This window comes from Setaria italica, chromosome IV (assembly GCF_000263155.2).
Source record: "Setaria italica strain Yugu1 chromosome IV, Setaria_italica_v2.0, whole genome shotgun sequence".
Taxonomy (NCBI): domain Eukaryota; kingdom Viridiplantae; phylum Streptophyta; class Magnoliopsida; order Poales; family Poaceae; genus Setaria; species Setaria italica.
Window position 1 is genome coordinate 16131895 of NC_028453.1, and position 24977 is coordinate 16156871.

At 47.4% G+C, this 24977-nt stretch overlaps 1 protein-coding gene across 1 annotated transcript; it reads left to right on the plus strand.

Moving 5' to 3' along the window:
* Positions 1–18952: 18952 nt before the first annotated feature.
* On the plus strand, positions 18953–22427 carry LOC101786852 (protein NRT1/ PTR FAMILY 7.3). Its single transcript, XM_022826093.1, has 5 exons — positions 18953–18988; positions 20158–20314; positions 20601–20818; positions 20923–21491; positions 21593–22427. The coding sequence occupies exons 1-5, from the start codon at positions 18953–18955 to the stop codon at positions 22425–22427; spliced, it is 1815 nt and encodes a 604-aa protein (XP_022681828.1).
* The last annotated feature ends 2550 nt before the right edge of the window (positions 22428–24977 follow it).

Here is a 24977-nt window from a genome sequence, read left to right on the forward strand (position 1 = left end):
TTTCGGCTACCATCAGATCGCGATGAAAGAGTCCGACCAGCTCGCTACCTCTTTCATCACCCCCTTCAGCCCCTACTGCTACGTTAAGATGCTATTCGGCCTCAAAAATGCGGGGGCTACGTTCCAGCGATGCATGCTGAAGTGTTTTGGGGACCTCATCGGGCGGACCGTAGAGGCTTACGTCGACGACATCGTAGTCAAATCCAAAAAGGGCGACCAGCTCGTCCCCGACCTTGAAATAGCCTTTGAAAGGCTAAGGGACAAGCATATTAAGGTCAATCCTGAAAAATGCATTTTCGGGGTGTCGAGGGGCATGCTGCTAGGTTTCATCGTCTCCGTGCGTGGCATCAAAGCCAATCTGGAGAAGATAGCAGCCATCAGCGACATGGGGCCAATCCGAAATATAAAAGGAGTCCAGCGCGTCACGGGATGCCTGGCGGCTCTGAGCCGCTTCATCTCGCGCCTTGGCGAATGGGGGCTCCCTCTCTATCGACTTTTAAAGAAGACTGACCACTTTGAATGGACCGTCGAGGCCCAGGAGGTGCTTGACCGACTCAAGGACCTCCTGAAGAAGGCCCCGATCCTAGTCCCACTGACGGACGGCGAGCCCCTCCTGCTCTACATCACAGCGACCACCCAGGTGGTTAGCGCGACCCTAGTGGTGGAACGAGAAGAGGAGGGACACGCCCTCAAGGTGCAACGCTCGGTGTATTTTGTCAGCGAAGTCTTGTCCGAGTCCAAGGCACATTACCCGCAGATCCAGATGCTCATCTACGCCATCCTCATCACGAAGAGAAAGCTGCGCCACTACTTCACCTCCCATCCGGTAACGGTTGTTTCGTCATTCCCACTCAGCGAAGTGATCCGGAACAAGGATGCCACGGGACGGATCGTGAAGTGAGCGCTCGAGCTCATGGACCAAGGCATCACCTATGCCCCCCGCACTGCCATCAAGTCCCAGGTACTCGCCGATTTTGTAGCAGAGTGGACGGAGATCCAAACACCATCGGCGCCGGAGAAGCAGGAGTACTGGACAATGTACTTCGACGGATCGTTGATGAGGGCCCGTGCTGGAGTGGGCCTCATCTTCGTGTCTCTTCTAGGTGTGCGCATCAGGTTAATGATTCGCCTCCACTTCCCTATGTCCAATAATGTCACTGAGTACGAGGCCCTCCTCAATGGGCTTCGCATCGCCATCAAGCTGGGCATCCGTCGGCTAGACATCCGGGGTGACTCTCAGCTAGTCGTCGAACAAGTCATGAAGGAGTAGAGCTGCCACGACCCCAAGATGGCAGCCTACTACAACGAAGTTCGCAAGCTTGAAGACAAGTTCGACGGGCTGGAGCTCAACCACGTCGCAAGGCGCTTCAACGAGGTAGCCGATGAGCTAGCAAAGCAGCGTCCGGCCGAAAGCCCGTACCCGACGGTGTCTTCGTCAGCGACCAGTTCAAGCCCTCAATCCGTTACCAAGAACCGGAGAGGGTCGGCAATGCGCCACCGGCTCCGGACTCGGGCCCCGACCTAGGAGAGGTTGGCAGCGCGCCACCTATCCCGGGCTCGGGCGATGGCCCTGACAGGGTCAGCACCGCTTCGCCTGTCTCAGTCTTGGAAGCCGACCCCTCCGACCCCGTGGTCATGGAAATCGCTGCAGACCCCGTGGCGGGGGCCGACCCCCCGCCCGATTGGAGAGCCCCGTACCTCGACTACCTCGTCTGCGACACGCTCCCAGTGACCAAAACGGAGGCACGTAGGGTTGCGCGTCGCGCCAAATCCTTCGTCATTATCGACCAAGGGCTCTACAAGAGAAGCCACACTAGCATCCTCCAGCGCTGCATCCCGATCGAGTAGGGAAACGCACTAATTCAAGACATCCATGCCGGAGCCTGCGGCCATCACGCCGCGCCAAGAACCCTCGTTGGCAACGCCTTCCGGCAAGGTTTCTACTAGCCGACAGCGGTCGCCGATGCCACCCACGTGGTCCGCACCTGCGAGGGATGCCAGTTCTTCGCGTGCCAAACCCATCTGCCCACGCAGGCACTCCAGACCATCCCCATCACGTGGCTGGATCTCGTTGGGCCCTTCAAGAAAGCGCCTGGGTGCTTCACCCACCTGCTTGTCGCCATCGAGAAGTTCTCCAAGTGGATCAAAGCATGACCGGTCGCGCAAATCAAGTCCGAGCAGGCGGTACTGTTCTTCACCGACATCATCCATTGCTTCGGAATCCCCAACTCCATCATCACGGACAACGGCACGCAGTTCACCGGAAAGAAGTTTCTCCAGTTCTGCGACGACCACCACATCCGAGTGGACTGGTCGACCGTGGCACATCCCCGCATGAACGGGCAGGTCGAACGAGCCAATGGCATGATACTCTAGGGTCTCAAGCCACGGATCTTCGACCGCCTCAAAAAGTTTGGTGGACGGTGGGTCACGGAGCTCCCCGCAGTCCTTTGGAGTCTGAGGACAACCCCCAGTCGGGCGACTGGCTTCACCCCGTTCTTCATGGTCTATGGGTCCAAGGCCATTCTACCCACTGATCTGGAGTACGGATCACCGAGGGTCAAGGCATACGACGAACAAGGAAACCAGGCATCGCTCGAAGACGCACAAGATCAACTCGATGAGGCACGCGATGTGGCCCTGCTGCACTCGGCCAAGTACCAGCAGGCCTTACGACGTTACCACAGCTGCAAGGTGCAAGGCCGAGCCTTCAACGTCGGTGACCTGGTGCTTTGCCTTGTCTAGGATAACAGGGGTCGGCACAAGCTGACTCCTCTGTGGGAAGGTCCCTTCATCGTCACGCAGGTACTGCGGCTAGGCACCTACAAGCTAGCGACCCCCGACGGACAGATCTTCAGCAATGCTTGGAACATAGAACAGCTAAGGCGTTTCTACCCCTAGTTTTCATTTCCAAGTTCTGTACATAAACATTTCTGTAAATTTAAAGATTTTTACAGAAAAAGAATTTCGAGCTGGTTCCATTCAAGTTTCGTGTCGAACTCAGAGGTATCCGAACCTGGCTTCGCTCCAAGGCCGCATATGCCTCGGGGGCTATCAGGGGCTCCAGCTCAAGCCACTTGGCACCATCTCAAAAATTCTTTCTCTTTCTGAGCCGACCCTCTTTTTGAACCTTCGAGCATGAAAAGGAGAGAGCGCATGAACGGTGTTCAGGCAAGACTAATCGGACTGCAAAAAACCTACGTCCGAGCAGCTACGGTGCCTTCGCTCGTCAATGCTTACTGACACGCCCGACAACGCGCTCTAAACTTTCCAAGTCCAAAAAACAAGAAAGAGGATCGAAAACTTTTTTACGACAAGTTATGGAAAAGGCCTCTATGGCCATCACAAAATAAGTCTGGAATTAACGTATTTACACCTTGGGCGCCAGCCCGATACAGTTAACTCATCGGGGGATCTTCGGGAGGGACGGCTTCATCCTCCAGGAGCTTCGCCAAGGCCTCCGCCGAGTTGAATATCGACGCGTCGATCTCGTCCAGCTCAGCCTCGGAGTAGCCGGTGGCGTATCCCCCGCTCATCCCGGCGAAGTTGATGCCGGAGTAGTGGGAGCCGAAGACCCTGAAGGCTCGCCGCACGCCGGTGTGGAGTGCTTCCACGGCGATCTCGTGGGCCTGACGGTACACCTCGATGACTCCGGCTCTGGTCAACCCCCTCCCCTTCAAGTGCTCGATGGCCTGCAGCAGGCCATGGATCCGCTTCTTCTCCTTATCGACCGGGCCGTACGCCCACACCTCTGGCACCGCCTCGATATTGCGGCCGGTGAACACCGATAGGGGGGAGTTCGAGTAGTTCTTCACGTAGAACCACTGCTGGTGCCACCCCTTGCGGGACACCGCGGTCTTCATCGCCATGTACTCATTGGCGCGGGTATGGCGGAGGTGGATTCCGGCGCACCCTATCGGCACCGGGGGCGACCGCTGCTGGCTCCCCTTCTTCTCTGCCTTCTGGTACAGGCTTACCATGAAGAAATACTTCCACAGCGAGAAGTTGGGCTCGATGCCTAGGAACCCCTCGCACAGCGCAACGAACACCGCGATGTGCTGGATCCTGTTGGGGTTGAGGTGCTGCAGCTCAAGCCCATAATAATGCAGGAGCCCGCGGAAGAAGAGGCTCGGTGGAGTCGTGAACCCCCTCTCGTGGAAGTGGGCGAAGGAGACGATGTAGCCGGCGGGTGGCGCCGGCGCCTGCTCCGACCCCGGAAGCTCCCACTCGCCTGCCTCCGTCCTCTCGCAGAGGAGGCCCTTCCTCACTAGGCCTTCGGCACGGAGGGGTTGAAGTGGGAAATCGCCCAGGATCCCATCGCCGGAGGAGGAGGAACTTGACGGGGGATGGGGAGAAAGGGCGCAGCGCTGAGCAGAGGAAGACGAACGCAGAGGAGCTGAGGGTGTGCGAGGAGCCGAAAAGGCTTAAAAGCAGCTGGATGGCGGAACCAGCGAGGTGAAGTCCTCGTTTTATAGGGAAGGCACGAGGGAAGCAGAACTGACACCCTTATCGCAATAAATGCGGCGCCAGGTACGCTCCCGTCATGCCCGCTCTCTTTTCGGAAACCGTGCGCATGATCTGCAGCAGAAACATCCCCTCCTCCCTCGATTTGCAGGTCGGCGGCCTCCACAACTTCATCTCCCGGAAGACATGCACACAACGTCCCCCATGTTCAGCCCAAGACGCGACATCTGCTACGATTCAGCCCAAGGCCCATCAAAAGGTAAAGAGGGATACGGGGCTGAAAACGCCCCTACGGCCCATTACGATCCAGAGGTTCAAAGGCTAGCCCACCGCGGGTTTGACAGCCGCCTCAGGATAACCCCGAGCGAGGGGTGAGAAGGGACGGGTCCGCTAGTGACCATCACCCGGGCGTGCGACAGCCCCGAGCGTCTCAATCTCACATTCGAGTTCGGACCGGCATCAAAGTTCATGGTTTTTCCCCGAAGAAAGGGAACAAGACCCTGGATCCGACTGAACGGGCTCGGGAACTATATGAACTGGCCGACCGGAGCCTGGGGTACGCCACCAGCTTGGCCCAAGCCGTACCCCCCCGAACGGGGACCGAGATCCCGCTCGAATCAACCCGTTAGTAGCTCAAAGAGCACCACAGTTCGTCCGACAAGGATAGCATGGCACGGCTTGCCCCCTCCGTCCCAGCGAACGAAGGCTTGAGGGGGAACGAACAAAAGTCGACCCAACCTCCAACCGGTCCCCCGCAACGCGCGGGGGCTCGAGGGCTGGCCTTGCAACCTAAGGCCACGCGGGTGGTCTCAACTTAAGGCTCGCAGACGGAAGGGAACGACAAGAAGTCCCCCCGCGCCGAGTAGCGCACAGGATGAGTCACCCAATTAATCCCATCGCTCAAACCATCCGAACAGCTCCCCCTGTCCCGGATCAACCACGAGGATCCCGTACTGGCGATCACAGCAGCCTCTGGAGGAGCGTTCCTGCTCCACCACAGGCTCGGGGGCTACTGTTGGGGGGAAATATTAACGATCTCCCCTAGCCCATGGAATCAACAAAATGTAAAGGCCCAGGCCCACCTAAGGTGGCAAGATTGCCGTCGGCCCAATATGGGAGGGAGAGGCCACGTTCCGCCTCGCCCGACCCGGAGTCCTGGGGTCGGACGTTCCCGACCCCTTAAAGACTAAACTCCGCCTCGCCCGAACCAGGGGACCGAGGTCGGGAGCGCCCGACCCCCGCCGCAAAACTCCGCCTCGCCCGACCCTGGGCGCGGGGGTCGGACTCGTTCGGGTCCACAAGACAAATATCCGCCGCGGGCGCAGATTGGAGGATCAGGGTGCTGATCTCGTGGGTCCCCTATTGACCTCACCATAAATGCGACGCGGCCCTGGCATGCAGAAAGAGGGTGGCGCCCCCAACGTAACCTATCACAAATACCCATGCGCGACCGTGTGGCGCGAGTTGCAGTAGCCACGGCTCCATCTGATTTGCCACAGGGTACTCATGGCCCACGCTGAACGGCACAGGAGGGCGTTCCACTCGTTCTCGCGCCCCGCGCTCCCGATGACAGGGATGCGACATCCGCATCTCACGGGTGATCAGCAGGGTAACAGAATCGGCCATCCTCCCCGGTGGGCACAGATGCCAAGGCTGAACATCATCATCGTGCTCGGCAGCAACGGTGACCGGGGAGATCATCGACAGGATCTGGAAGAAATCGCCCTCCCTTGACGGACGCGCTGATAGGGGCCGGAGGCCGGAGCGAGGGGCGGCGGCCCTGGGTCCCTCTCCTTATGTTATATTTTACTTAGCTTATCTCTTTTACTTCTCCTCATGCCTGGCTCATTTGTAACCCCGAGCTCCCCCTTGCGCTATAAAAGGAGGACCGGGGACCCCGTGACGGGGGACGCTCTCAAACAAAGAGAACACACGCACACCCACTTAGAGCATTAGTGCAATCTCAAGAGACCTGGGATCAGCTCCCTCTCTCGCACTCCTGTAACCCCTACTACAGAACCCCGCGTGGGTAACACGAGCAGCCCCGATACTGGACGTAGGGCATTCCTTTGCCCCAACCAGTCTAACCCCGTGTCTCCCACGCCACCATCCGAAGCATTACGTGCATAAAAGAAATTTACTAGTCTAAGTCTTGATCTGCAAATCTTGACAATGACAGCTGCCTTCTCTAATATGGCCCATGTACAGAGCAAGTGTATAATTGAGTAGATAACCTGCTTTGGAGAAGGGTTATGTTTATTCCCGAAGATAATATCATTTTTGCATAGCCATAACGACCAGCAAGTAGCAGCCGCTCCTAGCAAAATTAGTGGTTTCAATTCTTTTTCAATACCCCATAACCAACTCCAAAACATATCGGACACAGTACGAGGTTGAGACAAACCTAAAGTCGCATGAATCATAGACCACACTACCTGAGCAAAGTGACATTCGAAGAAAAGGTGTTTAATTGTTTCATCTTTATGGCAGAAGCAACAAATTTTGCTTCCTTGCCAATTGCGCTTTGCTAAGTTATCTTTTGTTAGAATTACTCATCTTTGCAAGTACCACATAAAGATCTTTATTTTCAAAGGGGCTTTTAATTTCCACAGGCGCTTGTTTAAGTTAGGAACATCACTATGAATCATTGCCAGGTAATGAGATTTCACTGAGATTTGTCCGTTTGGGTGTAGGTTCCATCGAAACTCATCGGATTCCTGACTTAGCTGAATGTTAGCAATACGTGGAACCAGTTCGTTCTATTAACTTACAGCCTATGAGATGTCTTGGCCAAGAAATGTTTAATGGTGAGGCGTTGAAGACTTCTGCCACTGTATCCTGTTTCTGTCGGGCTATATTATACAAACAAGGATATTGTTCTCACGGTGTTGAATTTCCCAACCATTTATGTTCCCAAAACCTAACCTGTGTCCCATCCTTAATTAAGAAAGTTCCAAAATGTAGAAACTCATGTTTAACCTTCATCACGCTAGCCCACAAATGTGAGTCCCTATTCTTCCATTGCACTTGTGAAACTGGCTTAGTGCCAAGGTACTTGTTACGCAAAAGTTGTTGCTAAGTTCCATCTGTTGTGAGTAGCTTAAAAAGCCATTTGCTGAGAAGTGCTTTGTTTTTTATGTCTGAATCATGATTTCCTAGACCCCCTTGATCCTTGGGTTGGCACAAGATACTCCATTTGACAAGACGGTACTTTTGTCATTTGGCATTACTTTGCCCAAAAGAATCTTGAGAGAAAATAGTCTAGTTTCTTAAGTACTCCTCTTGGGATTGCAAAGAAAGACATCATATACGTAGGTAAGCTGCTAAGCACTGAATTAATCAGTGTTAGTCGTCCTCCTGTGGAAAGGTGTTTTCCTTTCCAGCTGCTGAGTCTTTCCGCGAAACGTTCATCTACTCTTTTCCAATTCACATTTGATAGTCTCCTATAATGTATAGGAATACCCAAATACTTCATTCGAAGAGCTCCTGGGTTGCAGCCAAATAGTTCAGTATACTGATCGATTAATTCTTGTGCTTCACCAAAGAAAAATATTTCACTTTGATGAAAATTTATTTTAAGCCCTGATAGTTGCTTGAAGGCACAAAGCAATAGCTTCATGTTACGTGTTTTCTCCAGGTCATATTCCATAAAAAAAACTGTATCATCAGCATGTTGTGGAATAGATAGCTCAACATCAACTAGATGCAGTACTATTCCACTGATCTGACCATCAGCTTTGGCTCTGTTTATTATGACCGCTAGCATGTCGACCACAATGTTGAACAATATTGGAGATAGAGGATCCCCTTGTGGAAGTCCTTTTTTAGTTTGAAAATATGACCCAACATTCTCATTAACATTAACAGCTACACTACCTCCTGAAACAAAAGATTCAACCCAGGAGATCCACTTGGGTGAGCAACCTTTCATTTGTAGAGTCTGCATTAGGAATGGCCATCATAAGCTTTTATTGTTTCTCAAAATCAATTTTGAAGATAATGCCATTTTATTGTTTCTTGTGCAACTCACGTATGGTTTCATGTAAGATAACAACACCCTCTAGGATGTTACATCCTCGCATGAAAGCCATTCTAGTTGGGCTAATTATATCATCTGCAATCGCATTAACTCTAATAGTAGCCACTTTCGTAAAAATCTTAAAACTAACATTTAGCAAGCAGATGGGTCTATATTGCTGTATTTGATTTGCTTCTTGAACTTTAGGGATAAGCATTATTACTCCAAAATTGAGACTAAACAGTGGTTAGGTTCCAGCATGCAATTCATTGAACGTTTGCATTAAGTCCCCTTTGATAACATCCCAAAACTTTTGATAAAACTCAGTTGGAAAGCTATCAGGACCTGGTGCTTTATTGTGTTCCATATCAAAAATTGCGTCCCGAACCTCTTTCTCTGTGAAGGATGCTGTGAGCAAATTATTTTCTACACGGGTAACTTAAGAGATGTCTTCTATCCTTGACTCTGCTAAAGTGAAAGAATTCTCGTCAGGTACACCAAACAGGTCTTTGTAGATCTTGGTAATATAAGCTTTCAGATTAGCTTGGCCCTCAATCGTGTCGTTCTCTTGTTCCAGGGAAAATATCTTTTTTTTCCCCGATGTTTGCCATTGGCAACCATTTGGAAATATCTAGTATTGCTATCCCCGAGCAAAGAATTGTTAGAACCTATCCTAGGATCTCTAGATGCACATCTAGTCGGGTTCGAGAGAGACATGAGGGACAAGGTGTTCCTGGTGAGTGCCGAGTGTGAGAGGGAGAGTAAAGGGGTACCTTCACCCCTAGAGGTGGGAGCAGCAGAGCTGCTGGCCATCGCGGGTTCTGTCGGTGTAGTCTGCGCAAGGCAGCGACGCGCAGTGCCGAGTCCGGTCGCCGGTGAGGTGGCGGTGATGCTTCCCGCCGCTACTGCGCAACCTAGATCGGTAGGTGTGTCGGTGGGGGCGGCTGGCTGCGGCGAACCTCGTGAGCCGAGCCGGGTCCCCCACCCTGTTTATATAGCGCAGCGCGACAGGGGCCCACCACCCATTGATAGGGTGAGCGCCCCCGATCAGGGCGCAGATCAAGGTCCTGATTGGCCTTTGGGCCAATCGGGAAAGAGATCAATCTAACATTCTCCCCCTTGATCTCATCATTTACTTTTAGCTTTACACTTTTCACTTTTATTCGTTTCATCGTAGATTAATATGTAGAGCATGTTTCATCGTCACAGCTTGATTACCGATAGAATCAACAGCTACAACACACCTCTCTATTTTGAAACAATTCTGTTTCTTTTGGGCCTTATCCAATCCAGGAATCATAGGCTTTCCCTTAAACCCATGCCGGCTAAGTGTTCCCTCAACACATTGGGAGGTAAGCCTTTCGTGAGCGGATCCGCAAGCATATCTTTTGTTCTTATATGCTCGAGACTTATAGTGTGATCCTGGATTCTATCTTTCACAACGTAAAACTTTATCTCAATGGCTTTGGAAGCATTGCTTGATTTGTTGTTGTGAGCGTAGAATACTGCTGGTTCATTGTCGCAGTACATCTTTAGTGGTCTGTGAATACAGTCAACCACTCTCAATCCGGGTATAAATTTCTTTAGCCACATTGCCTGCCCCGTTGCCTCATGACATGCTATGAATTCTGCGTGCATCGTTGATGACGCAGTTACTTTCTGTTTTGAGCTTCTTCATGAGATAGCTCCTCCTGCGAGAGTGAATACGTATCCAGACGTGGATTTTCTATCATCTTTGTCTCCCGCAAAATCTGCATCTGAATACCCTTTTATCTCTAGGGAATCAGATCTCTTATATGTAAGCATGAGTTCTTTTGTGCCTTGCGCGTAGCGCAACGCCTTCTTTACCATCTTCCAGTGTTCTATACCTGGATTACTTTGATATCTACCAAGAACCCCGGTGACAAAAGCTAAGTCAGGGCGAGTGCACACTTGGGCATACTGTAAGCTTCCGACAACTGAAGCATATGGAACCGCTTTCATTTGATCGATCTCGTACTGGTTCCTGGGACATTGAAAATTCCCAAAACTGTCGCCCTTGACTATAGGAGCAGGTGTGGCCTTACTCGCATGCATATTGTACTTCTTTAGAACCCTTTCTAAATATGCCTTTTGCGATAACCCTAGGACCCCATTTAATCTATCTCGGTGAATTTCTATGCCCAAAACATATGTTGCAGTAGACTGATATCACTGCTTGCAAGCAAAATATCATCCACATACAGGATTAGGAAAATGTATTTCCCATTTTTGAACTTTGCATAGACACAATTGTCCTCTATATTCTCTTGAAACCCAAATTTCTTTATTATGTCATTAAACTTTAGATACCACTGTCTAGAGGCTTGCTTTAATCCGTAAATGGATTTCTTTAGACGACATCCCATATTCTCTTTGTCTTCCATGACAAAACCCTTTGGTTGTTTCATGTAGACATTTTCTTCCAAATCCACATTTAGAAATGCCGTCTTTACATCCATCTGATGTAACTCTAAATCAAAATGTGCAACTAGTGCCATTATGATTCTGAAGGAGTCTTTGCATGAGACAGGAGAAAAGGTCTCATTATAATCTATTCCTTCTCTTTCTGTAAAACCTTTTGCCACAAGTCTCGCCTTATACCTTTCTATGTTCCCTTTGGAGTCACGTTTAGTCTTGTAGACCCATTTACAGCCTACTGTTTTGGCTCCTTTAGGAATCTCCTCAAGTTCCCAAACATTGTTGGAACTCATCGATTTCATCTCATCTTCCATGGCCTCTATCCACTTCGATGAGTGAACACTTTTCATGGCTTCTTCATATGAAGTGGGATCACCTTCTATATGAACTTCTTCTGTATTATAAACTTTATAACAATCAGGGATGGCTGATTTTCTGATCCTTTGAGACCTTCTAGGCCCCTCACTTTCAGGCACATTCTGTGCCTCTGCTTGTGGCACACTGTTCAGAGGTGGCTGCTGCAACTCTTCCTTGTGTGCAATGATGGGTTCAGTTGGCTCCTGAAGGATAGGTTCCAAAACTTCACTCATAGTTTCCACGGGTGGAATCACAGCAGGTGCCTGCACCACAATATCAGGGACTGTAGCAGGTGCTTGCACCACGACCTCAAGAACTATTGGTGCGGGAATAATAGGTAGTGAGAAGTATGGTTCCTGAATCATCGGATTAGGTGCACACACCCGCTTCTCCTCAAGATCAATTTCTCGAGCTACCATGCTCCCCCTCACCATCTCATCCTCTAAGAAAATCGTCTGTCTCGTTTCTACAAACTTTGTGAATCTGTCTGGACAGTAGAAACGAAAACCCTTTGATTTTTCCGGATAGCCAATGAAGTGGCAACTTACTGTTTTGGGATCTAGTTTCCCGATGTTTGGGTTAAACACTTTGGCCTCAGCTGGGCTCCCCCACACACGTAGGTGGTTTAGTGAGGGTACTCTTCCTGTCCATAGTTCGTACGGTGTTTTGGGCACCGACTTACTTGGTACTCTATTTAGAATGTGAATGGCGGTCTTCAGCGCCTCCATCCACAGTCCCAATGGTAAGGTGGAATAGCTCATCATGCTGCGCACCATATCCATCAGTGTACGGTTACGCCTTTCAGCTACTCCATTTTGCTGAGGTTCGCCCGGCATCGAATACTGGGCTACTATGCCATTTTCCTGCAAAAACCTTGCGAAAGGTCCAGGAACTTGGCCGAATGGGGTATGCCGACCATAGTACTCCCCCCCACGGTCGGATCTTACTATTTTGATTCTTTTGTTATGCTGATTTTTAACTTCAGCTTTAAATATCTTAAATTTATCCAACGCTTCTGATCTTTCTTTGATTGGATAAATATAACCATAACGGGAGTAATCATCTGTGAATGTTATGAACAAGTCATAGCCATCCACGCTTTTCACAGGAAAAGGTCCACAAATATCAGTGTGGATTATCTCTAAAACTCCTGTGCTACGTTTAGCGCCTTTTTTAATTTGCTTTACAAATTTTCCTTTAATGCAATCAACGCATTGTTCTAAGTCTGAGAACTCTAATTGAGGAATAATTTCATTCTTAACTAGTCTTTCTATTCTCCCCCTCGAAATATGGCCTAAACGACAGTGCCATAATTTCGACGATATTTCATGAGTTCTCTTTCTTTTCTTTGTTTCTTTCTCTGACGAGGATACATTCATATTCACATCACACACAGAATTAACTTTTTCACTCAATGATAATAAATACAACTCATTGTGAAGGATGGCAACACCAACACATGCATTATCGAACCAAATGGCACACTTTCCATTTCCAAAATGACATTCATAACCATCATGTCCAAACGTGAAATACTTATTAAGTTTCTGTGTAATGAGGGAACATAAAGCACATCTTTAAGTACAAGCATGAAACCATCAACTAGCTCTAAAGAGACATCGCCAACAGCTTCAACTTCTGCTTGGACTCCATTTGCGACTTCAACGCATCTTTCGTTTCTTTGCGTAGTCCTCGTCGAATGGAATCCCTGTAAAGAATTTGCAACATGAACAGTTGCACCTGAGTCAATCCACCAAGTAGATTTCGAATACTGTGTATACAAGGATTCATTTACAAAAGAAATAATATTCTCACCTCTTTTTGCCATTATTGACTTTAACCAGTCGAGGCAGTCTTTCTTGAAGTGCCCCTTTTTCTTGCAGTGTAGACATTGATCTTTGTCTACTGTGAGAGGCTTTTGGTGATTCTGTTGCATAGGAGCTTTTCCACGTGCCTTGAAAGAGGGGTTAGCAATCTTTTTCCTGTTATCCTTCACATAGTGCAATGAGCCACCATGTGAGGATCTAAGTCTGTCCTCTTCCTGCACGTACATGGCTATCATTTTCTCCATGTCCCACTGTTCTGGCTGCATGTTATAATTGACAACAAAAGTGTCAAATTCTTTAGGCAGAGAAGCAAAAACCAAATGCATAATGTGCCCAGGCTTGAGCTCAAGATCCATAGGCTTCAGCTGTGCTGCCAAGTTATACATCCTCATGATGTGATCTCTTATGCCAGTCCCTCCGCCATTGTACCTCTCTGTGGCCAGCTGCTTGAACAGCTGGGTAGCATATATCTTTGAGGAACCAGTGAACTGATTCCTTATCTTGTCGAGGTACTCTGAAACGGAGTCACACTCTGCGATCGAGCCCAAAATGGCAGGCTCAATCGTATTCTTTACCAAAGCCATACATTTCTTGTTGGCAGTGGTCCACTGTTTGTTTTCAAGGGTGTATGCCAACTCCAGTGGAGCATAGTCCCTTTCCTTTTGCTGCCATGCAGCATCATCATCACCATCAGCCCTCACTGGCTTCTGTGGAGCTTGTGGCTGCGGTGTGGTCAGCACCCAGTCAACTTCTCCACAAACGAAGGAGAACTCAATCTTCTTCCTCCATTCTGTGTAGTTGTTGCCTTTGAGAATGGGTATCTCTTTGAGACACGCCATTAAGTTGAATGATCCTGAAATTCACAATCCATAAGTGAGATCATAACGACAATTGCATGATTTATTTCCAACGTTGGTCAAAAAATAAAACATACAACTGCTGATGCAATTTAAAACTATATCACCGTTGGGCAGAAATAGAAATAAAAGCATCAAAAGAACTTTTTAAATCATGATACAGTTATTAACAACGTTGGTCAGAAAATGACAGCACCATGATCTAATTAACTTTATCATGCTCGCACACAAATTTAATTGTCTTGTTGGTTCAAAATCAAATTTAAATGGAGCAATAAAAATGACTTTTGCAGCGGAAACTGTGAAATAAATCTATTTTCAGAAGCAAAACACTGTACAAAACTTTATTAATCTCTAATACAAATTATCCCGTTGGTTCAAATTAGATTAGAGACTAAAACTATGCAAAAAACATCAATTAAATGCTTCTGGAAATAGAAAAAACAAAATATCAGAAGTTACTGTGCAAAACCCGAAAAACGGCCCACGCGCGAAAACGGCCCACAGCCCGTTCCCGCGCGCGGCCCACTCGCCCGACGCCGGCGGCCTGCCAAACGCGGCCCACGAAGGCGGCCCGCTAAACCAGCTCGGCTCCGGCCTCTCGCGCGGCGCGCGCCCGTAGGCCGCAACCTGGGCCTGGGCCGCGAAAGCGTCCTGCCGCCGCATCCCGCCTGGGCCGAAAGTGGCCCGGTCGATCACGACCGTCCGTCCAGATCCGACGGCCAGGCGTCATTTTCGGCGGAACAAAAACCGGCGGAACGCCGGCTCCCCCAGAAACCCTAGCCACTTTCCATCTTTTCCCCCGCACGCTCTCGCCGCGGCGGCGGCGGCGGGGCTTTCTCTCCCGCGCCCGGCGATGGCCGGCGGTGGCGGTGGAGGGATGGCCCCGCCGGCGCACGGCCGCGGCAGCCCCCTCCTCCCCCTCTTTTCTAGCCTCCCCCCTTCCTCCCTCCAAAAACCCGAAAGTTCGAGATCCAGATGGAGAAGAAGGGCTGGCACCACCGCGGGTCCCCTCGCCGGCGAGCGCGTCCACCCGAGGGTTGGGCGCGCCGCCGTCGAGCGGTCCTGTGGTGGTGCTTTTGCGCCCTCCCCCGAGCCCCGAGCGGTTGCGCCGGTGGTTCGGGTGGACGTGTTGCCCGGCGAGCCCGAGGCTCGGCCGGCCTTTGCCGCTCGCCGTCGGTGGACGTGCGGCGGTGAAGGCGATGACAGGTAAGTCTCCCGGCGTCCCTCTTTTCTTTAGATCTAGGGTTAGGGTTAGGTTTCTGTTTCTTTTCTATCGTCTTCTATTTCTCGATCTACTTCTTTTCCCGATCTAGAGTAGCTTCTAGGAGGTGTCTGATACCATTGTTAGAACCTATCCTAGGATCTCTAGATGCACATCTAGTCGGGTTCGAGAGAGACATGAGGGACAAGGTGTTCCTGGTGAGTGCCGAGTGTGAGAGGGAGAGTAAAGGGGTACCTTCACCCCTAGAGGTGGGAGCAGCAGAGCTGCTGGCCATCGCGGGTTCTGTCGGTGTAGTCTGCGCAAGGCAGCGACGCGCAGTGCCGAGTCCGGTCGCCGGTGAGGTGGCGGTGGTGCTTCCCGCCGCTACTGCGCAACCTAGATCGGTAGGTGTGTCGGTGGGGGTGGCTGGCTGCGGCGAACCTCGTGAGCCGAGCTGGGTCCCGCACCCTGTTTATATAGCGCAGCGCGACAGGGGCCCACCACCCATTGATAGGGTGAGCGCCCCCGATCAGGGCGCAGATCAAGGTCCTGATTGGCCTTTGGGCCAATCGGGAAAGAGATCAATCTAACAAGTATCTGTCACCTTACCACGTTGGTAATATTTGATTTCCTCTTCTCGAAGGAGTTTTGTTAGTTATTCTCGGGCATGTATCAGATCATCATGTTCTGATTCCGTCAAAGTACGGGTCTCTGCGGCAATGTCTAGTTCATTGAGCGTATTCTGCAGGGATGATTTTTGTTGTTTGTAAATTCCATTCGTATGAGATGCCCATCCACGGAGGTGGCACTGAATTTTTTCCAGGGACTAGCTTAATTATTTCATATTTCCACCACACGGTCGTGAAAGTCATCACGAGAGAACCAACTGAGTTCTAATTTGAACTGTCTTATGTTCCCCGTATAAGCAGACATCCCCGTGTCTAGCAATAAGGGTGTGTGGTCCGATACACCTCTATCCAGAGCATGTACGGTCACCGGTGAGTATTTAAATTACCATTCTGTAGTCATTAAAGCTCTTCCAGCTTTTCATAGGTTGGGTTGGGTAAAGAGTTCGCCCACGTGAATTGACGACCCGTTAAGTCAATTTCCCTAAATTCATTGTTGGAGCTGTTGCTAGAGATAGGAGGTGGTGCCGGATGGCAATATGAAGCCGATCGATGGCTCCATAGAAAAAGGATGAAGCAATCAATTTCATGTGGACCAAGTGTGCATCGGATGGACGAGCTAGGTCATGTCGTCATGATATGACAGTGGCGGCATATCCAGATCGGACGCCGCGAAGGTAGGTTGCTCACTCTTTACAAAAGTGGGGCATCATTCTACTTGAGGTGAGGCTGTTGATTTTAACATGAAGCACTAGACATACTTCCGTTAACAGTTAATCTGATATCCAACGTAATGAATCTCTGCCATTTCCGTGATCCAGGAGTAACTGTCGTGGTCCGCTGCCTTTTCGTGATGACCACTAGTGGCACATGAGGCCACCACGTCAGAGTGACACTGGATTGATGATCTGCAAAGTACACCCTCCGCGGAACGCTTGCTCGAAATACACGGCACGCACGCTGGCGATCAACAAAGATGATAGACATATCCACGCCAGCACTGCGTATCGATCCGTCGTCGTCGTCTGCTCCTCCGAAACAATCCTCCCCAAAAGCTCTTGTCTAGAAGCAAGATCAAGTGATCAGCATCACACTAACTGATCAAGTGATCAGCAACACTACAAAGCACAAAAAACTGTTGCAAAAGGGTCTGCGCGCACTGCCGTGCCATGCTTCCGCTTCGGACGACGTGATCGAGTCATATATATACCTTTAACTTTGTTCTCTTCCTCCTTCTGTAAACGCCCGAAAAAGCTTCCACGGCGGCGCCACACATCACCGGCCGGTGTTGGATGGTAGGTAAACCACAAAATCCAGCCGCTGCATCAGCAAGCTAAGTATATGGAGTGTACTGCACTCCATTTCCAGGCACATTTGCGATGTATATACGGTGTATATATCGGAGAGATCACAGGGATCGCCTCGCGGACGTTAGCTAGCTGCCAAGCTGCCCTCGCGGCCGGGCGCATGTCTCGTCTCCCTTTACTTGATCGGCGTGTCTGCCTGACCTGGCAGCGTCATCGTTTGTTGGGTGCCTTGCGGCAGGCAGGCATCTCCTTTCACGCATGGCGCTTCGAGTCTGATGTGTCACCTCTGGACGCTAGTGGCCGCTGTTACAGGATAAATAGGAGGACATTCCGATCGGAGAGGTAAGAGGTTATATCCTCATCCATCAATTGTCCACCATTACCATGCACTAGTGTAGTAAGTAGAGTGAAGGCTTGCCAGCTCCAAGAGTCAGGGACCAGGTGTGTCCTATACCGTCTCATCAGATACTACTACAGGATTCTGAGATCGCTTGTACTTTCTCTGAGAATATATGTAATTATTTTTGTTTCAACACTCCTACAAGTATGCAACGTGCTGACGAAAATTCTACAACTCGCGCGCCACTTTCGCGCAGTAACTGGATAGACGAAGGGGATCCTATATCGATCTGCTATTCAGTTGAAACAACACCTAAGCATTATTGAGTGTTAAGAAACAAGGCATTATTTCCTGCACAAAAAAAACTGTCATACCAGGATTAACAAGCATATTTTAATTTAATGCTCAAAATATAGGAAACATAAGAAATATGTTTGTACTGTAATCTCACGTTTTGAGTTTTCTTTTGTTCTTATTTCCTTCTCCAGAGATTCAGTGTGTTGATACCCCTGTAAGAACATCATATCTAGCTTGATTCTTCCACCTACTTATAAAATACATTTGAACAGAAAGTAAAATGCCTTTTACCTTCATTTTGGCCTTTAGCTACTCCTTGGCATATGTTTACATATGTTATTGATACAGTTAGGAATTTTGATGAATTTCACTTTTGTCCACATGATTTTGTTGTTATTTCAGTTTGCTAACTCCTGCACAAATATTAACAAAATTTCGTGTGGTTCATGTAACAATTTCAACTCTTGGTTCCTTACATATGTTATTATTGCTACAATTCTATGTGTAGAAGCATATAGTGAAAAATATAGTAACAGCTACTCTATGTATTATATTGTTTGACTAAATAGCGCCAATCTAGGATAATTTACACAGTTTCTTTCCATTTCAATCAAAAGTGAACTTGGAATATTTACCGAGTTCCTTCCATTAGTATATACATGATCCAAGTAATATATTAATGAACTGGCAATATCATAAAAATATACAAATCATATACTGTTGCATTCTCTGCAGTTATATATAATAACAAAGTGAGGGTGGTTATTGATCAACTTTTCACATAATAGCTCTAATGTAATTTTATTTAGTTGGCACATTTTAACAAGATGGACACTTCTAAGATTGAGATTGTCACTACTACCGCACAGGTAACAACTGCCTCTCAATTTTTTTTACTTCCTCCAACCATGAATGCAAGTCCTAATTCAAACATTCTGACATATGATCATCATCATCTAAAATTTGATATAGATTGGCAACACAAGATTTCCACTACTAGATTATCAATTGCAAAATTTACTTTAATAATGTATAGGTTTTTATAATTAGGATAATATATTTTTTGTAGACATGCTTATATATGTATATAGGGCCGGGGGGAGAATATAACTTTTATACTATTGCATCCTCTACAGTTACACTACCAAAGTGAGGGTTATTTGATCAAATTTTCTCATGTTCTCATGTTTTTTTTTCTGTCGGTAAATTTTAACAAGATGGACACTTCAGAGATTGAGATCGTCACCAGTCCTGTAAGAACTGCCTCTCAAAATGAATCCAAGTCCTAATTCTAACCTTGTTTATCTCTGATCATTGACATCTAAAATTTTGTAATTCAAACTTTTTTATATCTGTGGTCATTGACATCTAAAATTTTGTAATTCAAACTTTTTTATATCACTGGTCATGGACATCTAAAATTTTGTGTTAATTGACCACACAAGATGGCCACTACAAGATTATTAATTATTGAAGTTACTTTCCTAATACGTCACTATATAAATAGCTCTTCATATTTAAGTTAATATATTTTTGTAGACATTGGTAGTAAAAGTATCATAATGGAATAATATCTTTTATCAGAGAAAGTATCTTACTACTTTCTTTGTCCTTAATGTATTTACGTCAACCTCCACGCAACTATTCCATTATTACCTGCTTAAAATAGTATAAGGAAATCCTTCTGTTCCTCTCATCTGATGAAATTAAGTTGTATGCTCGAAGGACACTGGAAAATTTTTAATTTTCCTTTTAGAGAAAATTTAAAGATATGGCTTGATAGTTCATTACCCATTTTCATGGCACCTAGTATATTTTTTCATGGAGGATTATTCAAATCAGTCAATATAGAACTACTTTTTGTTTTTCTCTACAAATGACATGGTAGTATTGCAAATATTATATATTTCAGCACATCAAATGTGAAATTTAGGATAGTTAATCTGATCAGTTTCTCGCAAAAAAGTCAGATTAGTTGCTAACCATTTTTCCTGCTTTTGTCTTAATTTTGTACTAAAGGTTCCCAACATAATGGAGTCTCCCAAGACTAGTAGCATATCCATGACAGTAAGAATGACGTCAAACCATAGCGTTTTCTCATACCTGTGATATGAGTCGAATCAAAAATATTGTTTATTTTCTTTTCATGATTAGTTATTTTCATTAAAACCACAATGACATTAGACTGTTCTTTTTTCAGTTCCAATATATATATTGTCCACTCCAGCAGGTTCCAGACATCCACATATAACATATAAACATCCTAGGCAACAGCGCACTGGAATTTTTCAGAACAAATAAAGTACTATTTATCTTTCCTGAATAGAAAAATCTTAATGCACAATTCTTTTAAATCTGTTATCGGTAGTTAGTGTTTGGATGTAACGTATTGTCTCACTTATTTTATGAACTCTTTGTGAAGCCTCTGCAAGATGAGTTCTTTGGATCAAGTCCTTCGAACAACGAGACTGAAAATACAACACCATCTTTATACACTAAAGATGGCACTGTTGACTTCAGGGGAACCCCTGCAGTTAATGCCACCACCGGGGGAAAGAGAACCAGTGCCATACTGCTTGGTAAAAACTTCTTCCGCCACTCTCTATTTGTCTCTGATTAGCTACGGCATGACAGTGCACGCTATCCTCTGTTATTTCAGCTTTGCTAGTTTGAATTTCTTGAAAAAACCTCTTATCTCCCAGTCCCATTAAATTATATATTTGTTTAGCTTAAAATTGCAGGGACCCGAATCTCAAGTCTCCTGACTCACTGAGCAATATAGTCTTTATGCAACAACCGTTTATTTGGTTTCTGTTACCCCACTAACAAAGTAACAATCATGCAACCTGTTTTCGTGATCATCAGTGAACTATGCCCTAATGAACTTGGCATTCGGTGGAGTTGCTGTTGACCTTGTCATGTTCCTACGGAGGGTGCTTCGTCAGGAGAACGCCGCGGCTGCCAACGCCATCAGCAAATGGACTGGCACTGTCTACATCTTTTCGCTCTTTGGTGCCTTCCTCAGCGACTCCTACATGGGCCGCTACATAACCTGCATTGTGTTCCAGGTCATCTATATCGTGGTAAGAATTCACTGGTTAAGTTGCTCTTCTGAACACATGTATTCTTATTACTCTTACCCGGGCCATTGGTGAATGCTAACTTTAATTTGCTTTGTGACATGCAGGGTTTGGTGATGCTGTCGCTGTCCTCGGTGTTCTTCCTGGTGGTGCCGTCGAGGTGCGGCGATGGAGTAGGGTTGAGGCCGTGCCAACCACCATCGCACCTCGGCATTGTGATGTTCCAGTTGTCAGCCTACACGACTGCATTCGGGATAGGCGGGTATCAGCCGTCAGTGGCGACGTTCGGGGCAGACCAATTCGATGACTCAGACAACAGCGAGCGGGGCTCAAAGCTTGCCTTCTTCAGCTACTTCTACATGGCGCTCAACATCGGCTCCCTCTTCTCCAACACCTTCCTGGCATTCTATGAGGACAAGGGCATGTGGGTCAGGGGATTCTGGGCCTCCACAGCAGCTGCTGCACTTGGGCTTCTTGTCTTTCTTCTGGGGACACCATACTACCGCCACTACAAGCCCACTGGCAACCCGCTCACACGCATGGCCCAGGTGTTCACTGCTGCGTTCCGCAAGAGGCACATCCAGACGCCCCCTGGTGAGAACCTCCATGATGTTGAAGATGGTGAGGATTCAGGGGTTCCAGGCATTCGCAAACTCTTGCACAGAGATCGGTTCAGGTACTTGCCGTTCAAGCTGTATAAAATATACTTAATTTTCAATGGGATGAAAGATATATGTATCTAGCTGGATCATACTCGATCGTACCTGGAATTTGTAGGTGTCTTGATAAGGCAGCTATAGCGACTGAGGAGGACTACCATGCTGGGAACACCAAGAATCCGTGGAGGTTGTGCACGGTGACGCAGGTGGAGGAGGTGAAGTGCATCCTGGGCTTGATCCCCATATGGATCTGCACCATCATCTACTCGCTTGAGTACACCCAAATGGGGTCCACATTCGTGGAGCAAGGTACGGCCATGGACACCAACCTCTTTGGCAAGTTCCGCGTGCCTGCCGCAAGCATGTCAGTGTTTGACATCATCAGCGTGATCCTCTCCGTCCTTGCCTACCGCTTCGTCATTGCGCCCATGGCGTCAAGGTTCACAAAGAACCCCGATGGCATCACCGATCTCCAACGCATGGGCTCTGGGCTGATCATCGCGTTGATCGGCATGCTCGCCGCAGCAGTTGTTGAGATCTACCGACGGCGTCATATTGTGGCAACGGACCAGCCAAGCCCCATGAGTGTCCTCTGGCAGGCTCCACAGTACGCGCTGATTGGTGCCTCAGAAGTCTTCATGTACATAGGCCAGCTAGATTTCTTCAGTGGGCAGATGCCGGACGGCATGAAGTGCTTAGGCAGCTCGTTGTGCATGGCGTCCATCTCGCTTGGAAACTTTGTCAGCATGCTGACAGTCAGTACAGTCAATGCAATCACCGGTCGGCGAAGGAACAGAGGCTGGATCACAAAAAACATTAACCATGGACACCTTGAACGGTTCTTCCTGCTCCTGGTTGGGCTATCAGTTCTTGACTTCATCATTTTTGTAGTATTTGCCATTATATACAAGGGCACCCAGTTTAAGGAGGGAAGAAGGCATATCTCTCATTAACAGATAGTAATGGGTGCTGATTGTATAAGAGTAGCAGGCCGCTGTGAAAGGAGATTTGAGTATGTGCCATGTGATATTCTAATAGACTTTTCTGTCTACCAACAAGTTCTTTTCACTAAATACCCTAGAGCTTGACCATGAATTAGATGGTTGATTTTTACATGGTTTTGGTCGACTGAGTTACACGGTTCTGACGTAGGAGTCGTGGTACATTTCCGCGACCACTGTTGACAGTCCTTATTAAAAAATCCAACCGTCACACGACTCAAGGAAAACTAACATTTATTACTGGCATATTTATTATCAATAACCTAGTTCCACATGTGTTGGCAACTAAGTGATTTTAGGGATACAAGTCTGTACAAGAGAGGAAACGGGCGCAAACGCGGATGAAACACACTGAAGAACACTTGACGCGTACACGACAGATAAGAGGGCCTACATGCTAGAGCAAACCAGCCCAAACCAGCATAGGTTCACGAGGAAAAGGACCAAGGCCCACAAGGTAGCCCAAACCCCAGGTTCAGCCGAACCTAGATAGGAAGTTCCCACCCTCATCCTCCATGTGGTGGTGCCTAGTTGACTGAGGATGGCGGTGGGAGAAGATTCCCTAGAGATACCTCCCGGGAACCACCCTCAACCACCTATAAAAGGAGGAGGAGATCCCCCTCTACACACACCACACTTGAAGCCTCTCTCCCTCCCTCTCTTGTCACTCTTGTAATCCTTAGGTTAGTGGAGCTAGGCTACAGCTGAATTCTTATAGTGCTAAGCTAGTCTTTAGGTAGGTTAGGGACGTAACTTCCGGCTCTCGGTATAGCTTTGTACTCGACTTGGCGGTATCCTATCTATAATATGGTTGCTATGCTATTTTCGTAGTATGCTATGCCATGGCTTGTGCTTTATCAAGTTATACTCATATGGTTAGGCTAAATCTATGTTACTGCATCATTTTGTTGTGCCTTCGGGCTTGCTCTAATCATTACAAGAAATCTTCTGACCTATGACGAACCAAAAAGTGTCATAAACGTATTTTTTGCATCGTAAACCGTGATTTATGACGTGGGAGTGATGAAAACCCTTCGTCATTAGTCGAGCGTCATAAACCGCGACTAGTGACGTTCCTTATTTCGATGCGTCACTAGGATAATAACGAATGAAAATTTGTCCCACATGTCATCATAAATTGGCTCCTGCATAGCGTGCCATGTCGGACAATAGTCTCATGTAGCATGACGGTTGTGACGAACTATTTTGTCATAGATTGAATTAGACCTAGTTCTTGTCGGACCGAGCCCAATAATTGCTATCGTCATAGATTTTATATTTAGGCCCAACTTGTTGTACCGAGCCCAATAATTGCTGACGTCATAACTTGGTTTAGGGCCAATTCTTGTTGGATGAAGCGCAACATATGCTGACGTCGTAACTTTATTTAGGCCCAATTCTTAATGGATTTAGTCGAACATTTGCTAGCGTCGTAGCTTTGTTTAGGACCACGAAATAATGAGCTGAGGGGGCGGCCCACGAAATTTTGGGTCCAATTATTTTCTGTTGTAGCCCAGGTAGTGCTTAATTAAAATATAATCTAATTTAATATTACGTACAAATCAATTTGGTAATTGACAACACAAATAATCTTTCCATACCACACATACAAATAAATGTTTCTCATCACACTTCACACATTATTATTCATGACTAAAGAACAAGCACAAGCATATTGTCCCTAAGAGATCATAAACCACTACACATGATATCTCTTTGACCAAGAACAAATTAAAGCTGGTCTAGAAATACAATGAGCACAAACCACAATACTCACAAACCAGCATAGGCAGCTAGGAGGACATGAGTAGATGCCTAAGAAACACACTGACCTTACCCTCTAAAGTTTAGCAGTTGACAAAGGAGATACTCAGTTTCTCTTATTACTTTCTTCAAACTCTTAATTTCCTCAAATTGCATTTTCATTGCTACATCTGAAGCTTGTGCCTTCATCTTCAAGTCGCTTATTGTCTTAGTCCTGCAGCTTCTTCTAGGCCTCCCAAAAAAACTTCAGAACTTGAGCTTGTAGCTGAGGCTGGCTGCACAGCCACATAATCAAGGGACTTGACTGCAAATCATGAGGATCAGAATTTGGTACCACAACCCTAAGAATTGTTTTCAATATTTTAGCCTATACATCAAAGGAGCAAAAGTCAACTTCAATCTTAAACAAAGCAAACAAAGAAATTGAATAAAGTAAAGAATAAAGGAGCTGGATAATCACTTCTTTAATTACATAACATGACATGTGATTGAATTTTAGCAATATAGGAACGTGGTAGTAGGCCCTGCACAATAAGTATTTGGTCAGTTGTCTTAGATATAAGGAACATAATGTACCATGACCATACAAATGCAGATGCCAGCCTTGCAGATAGATCTAGAGAGGCCAAGGTAAGAGAAGGATCTCAAATCTAGCATAATACACCGAGAAATTTACTTTTCACTAAAGAAATACTGGATGGGGGCCATGGCCACAACTAGGCGAAATAGACTCCACTC

Coding starts and splice junctions, on each gene's coding strand:
- LOC101786852 (XM_022826093.1), top strand. CDS start 18,953: ATGGACACTTCAGAGATTGAGATCGTCACCAGTCCT. Junction 20,819..20,922: donor TCCAGGTCATCTATATCGTG/GTAAGAATTCAC, acceptor TGTGACATGCAG/GGTTTGGTGATGCTGTCGCT. Junction 21,492..21,592: donor TTGCACAGAGATCGGTTCAG/GTACTTGCCGTT, acceptor TGGAATTTGTAG/GTGTCTTGATAAGGCAGCTA.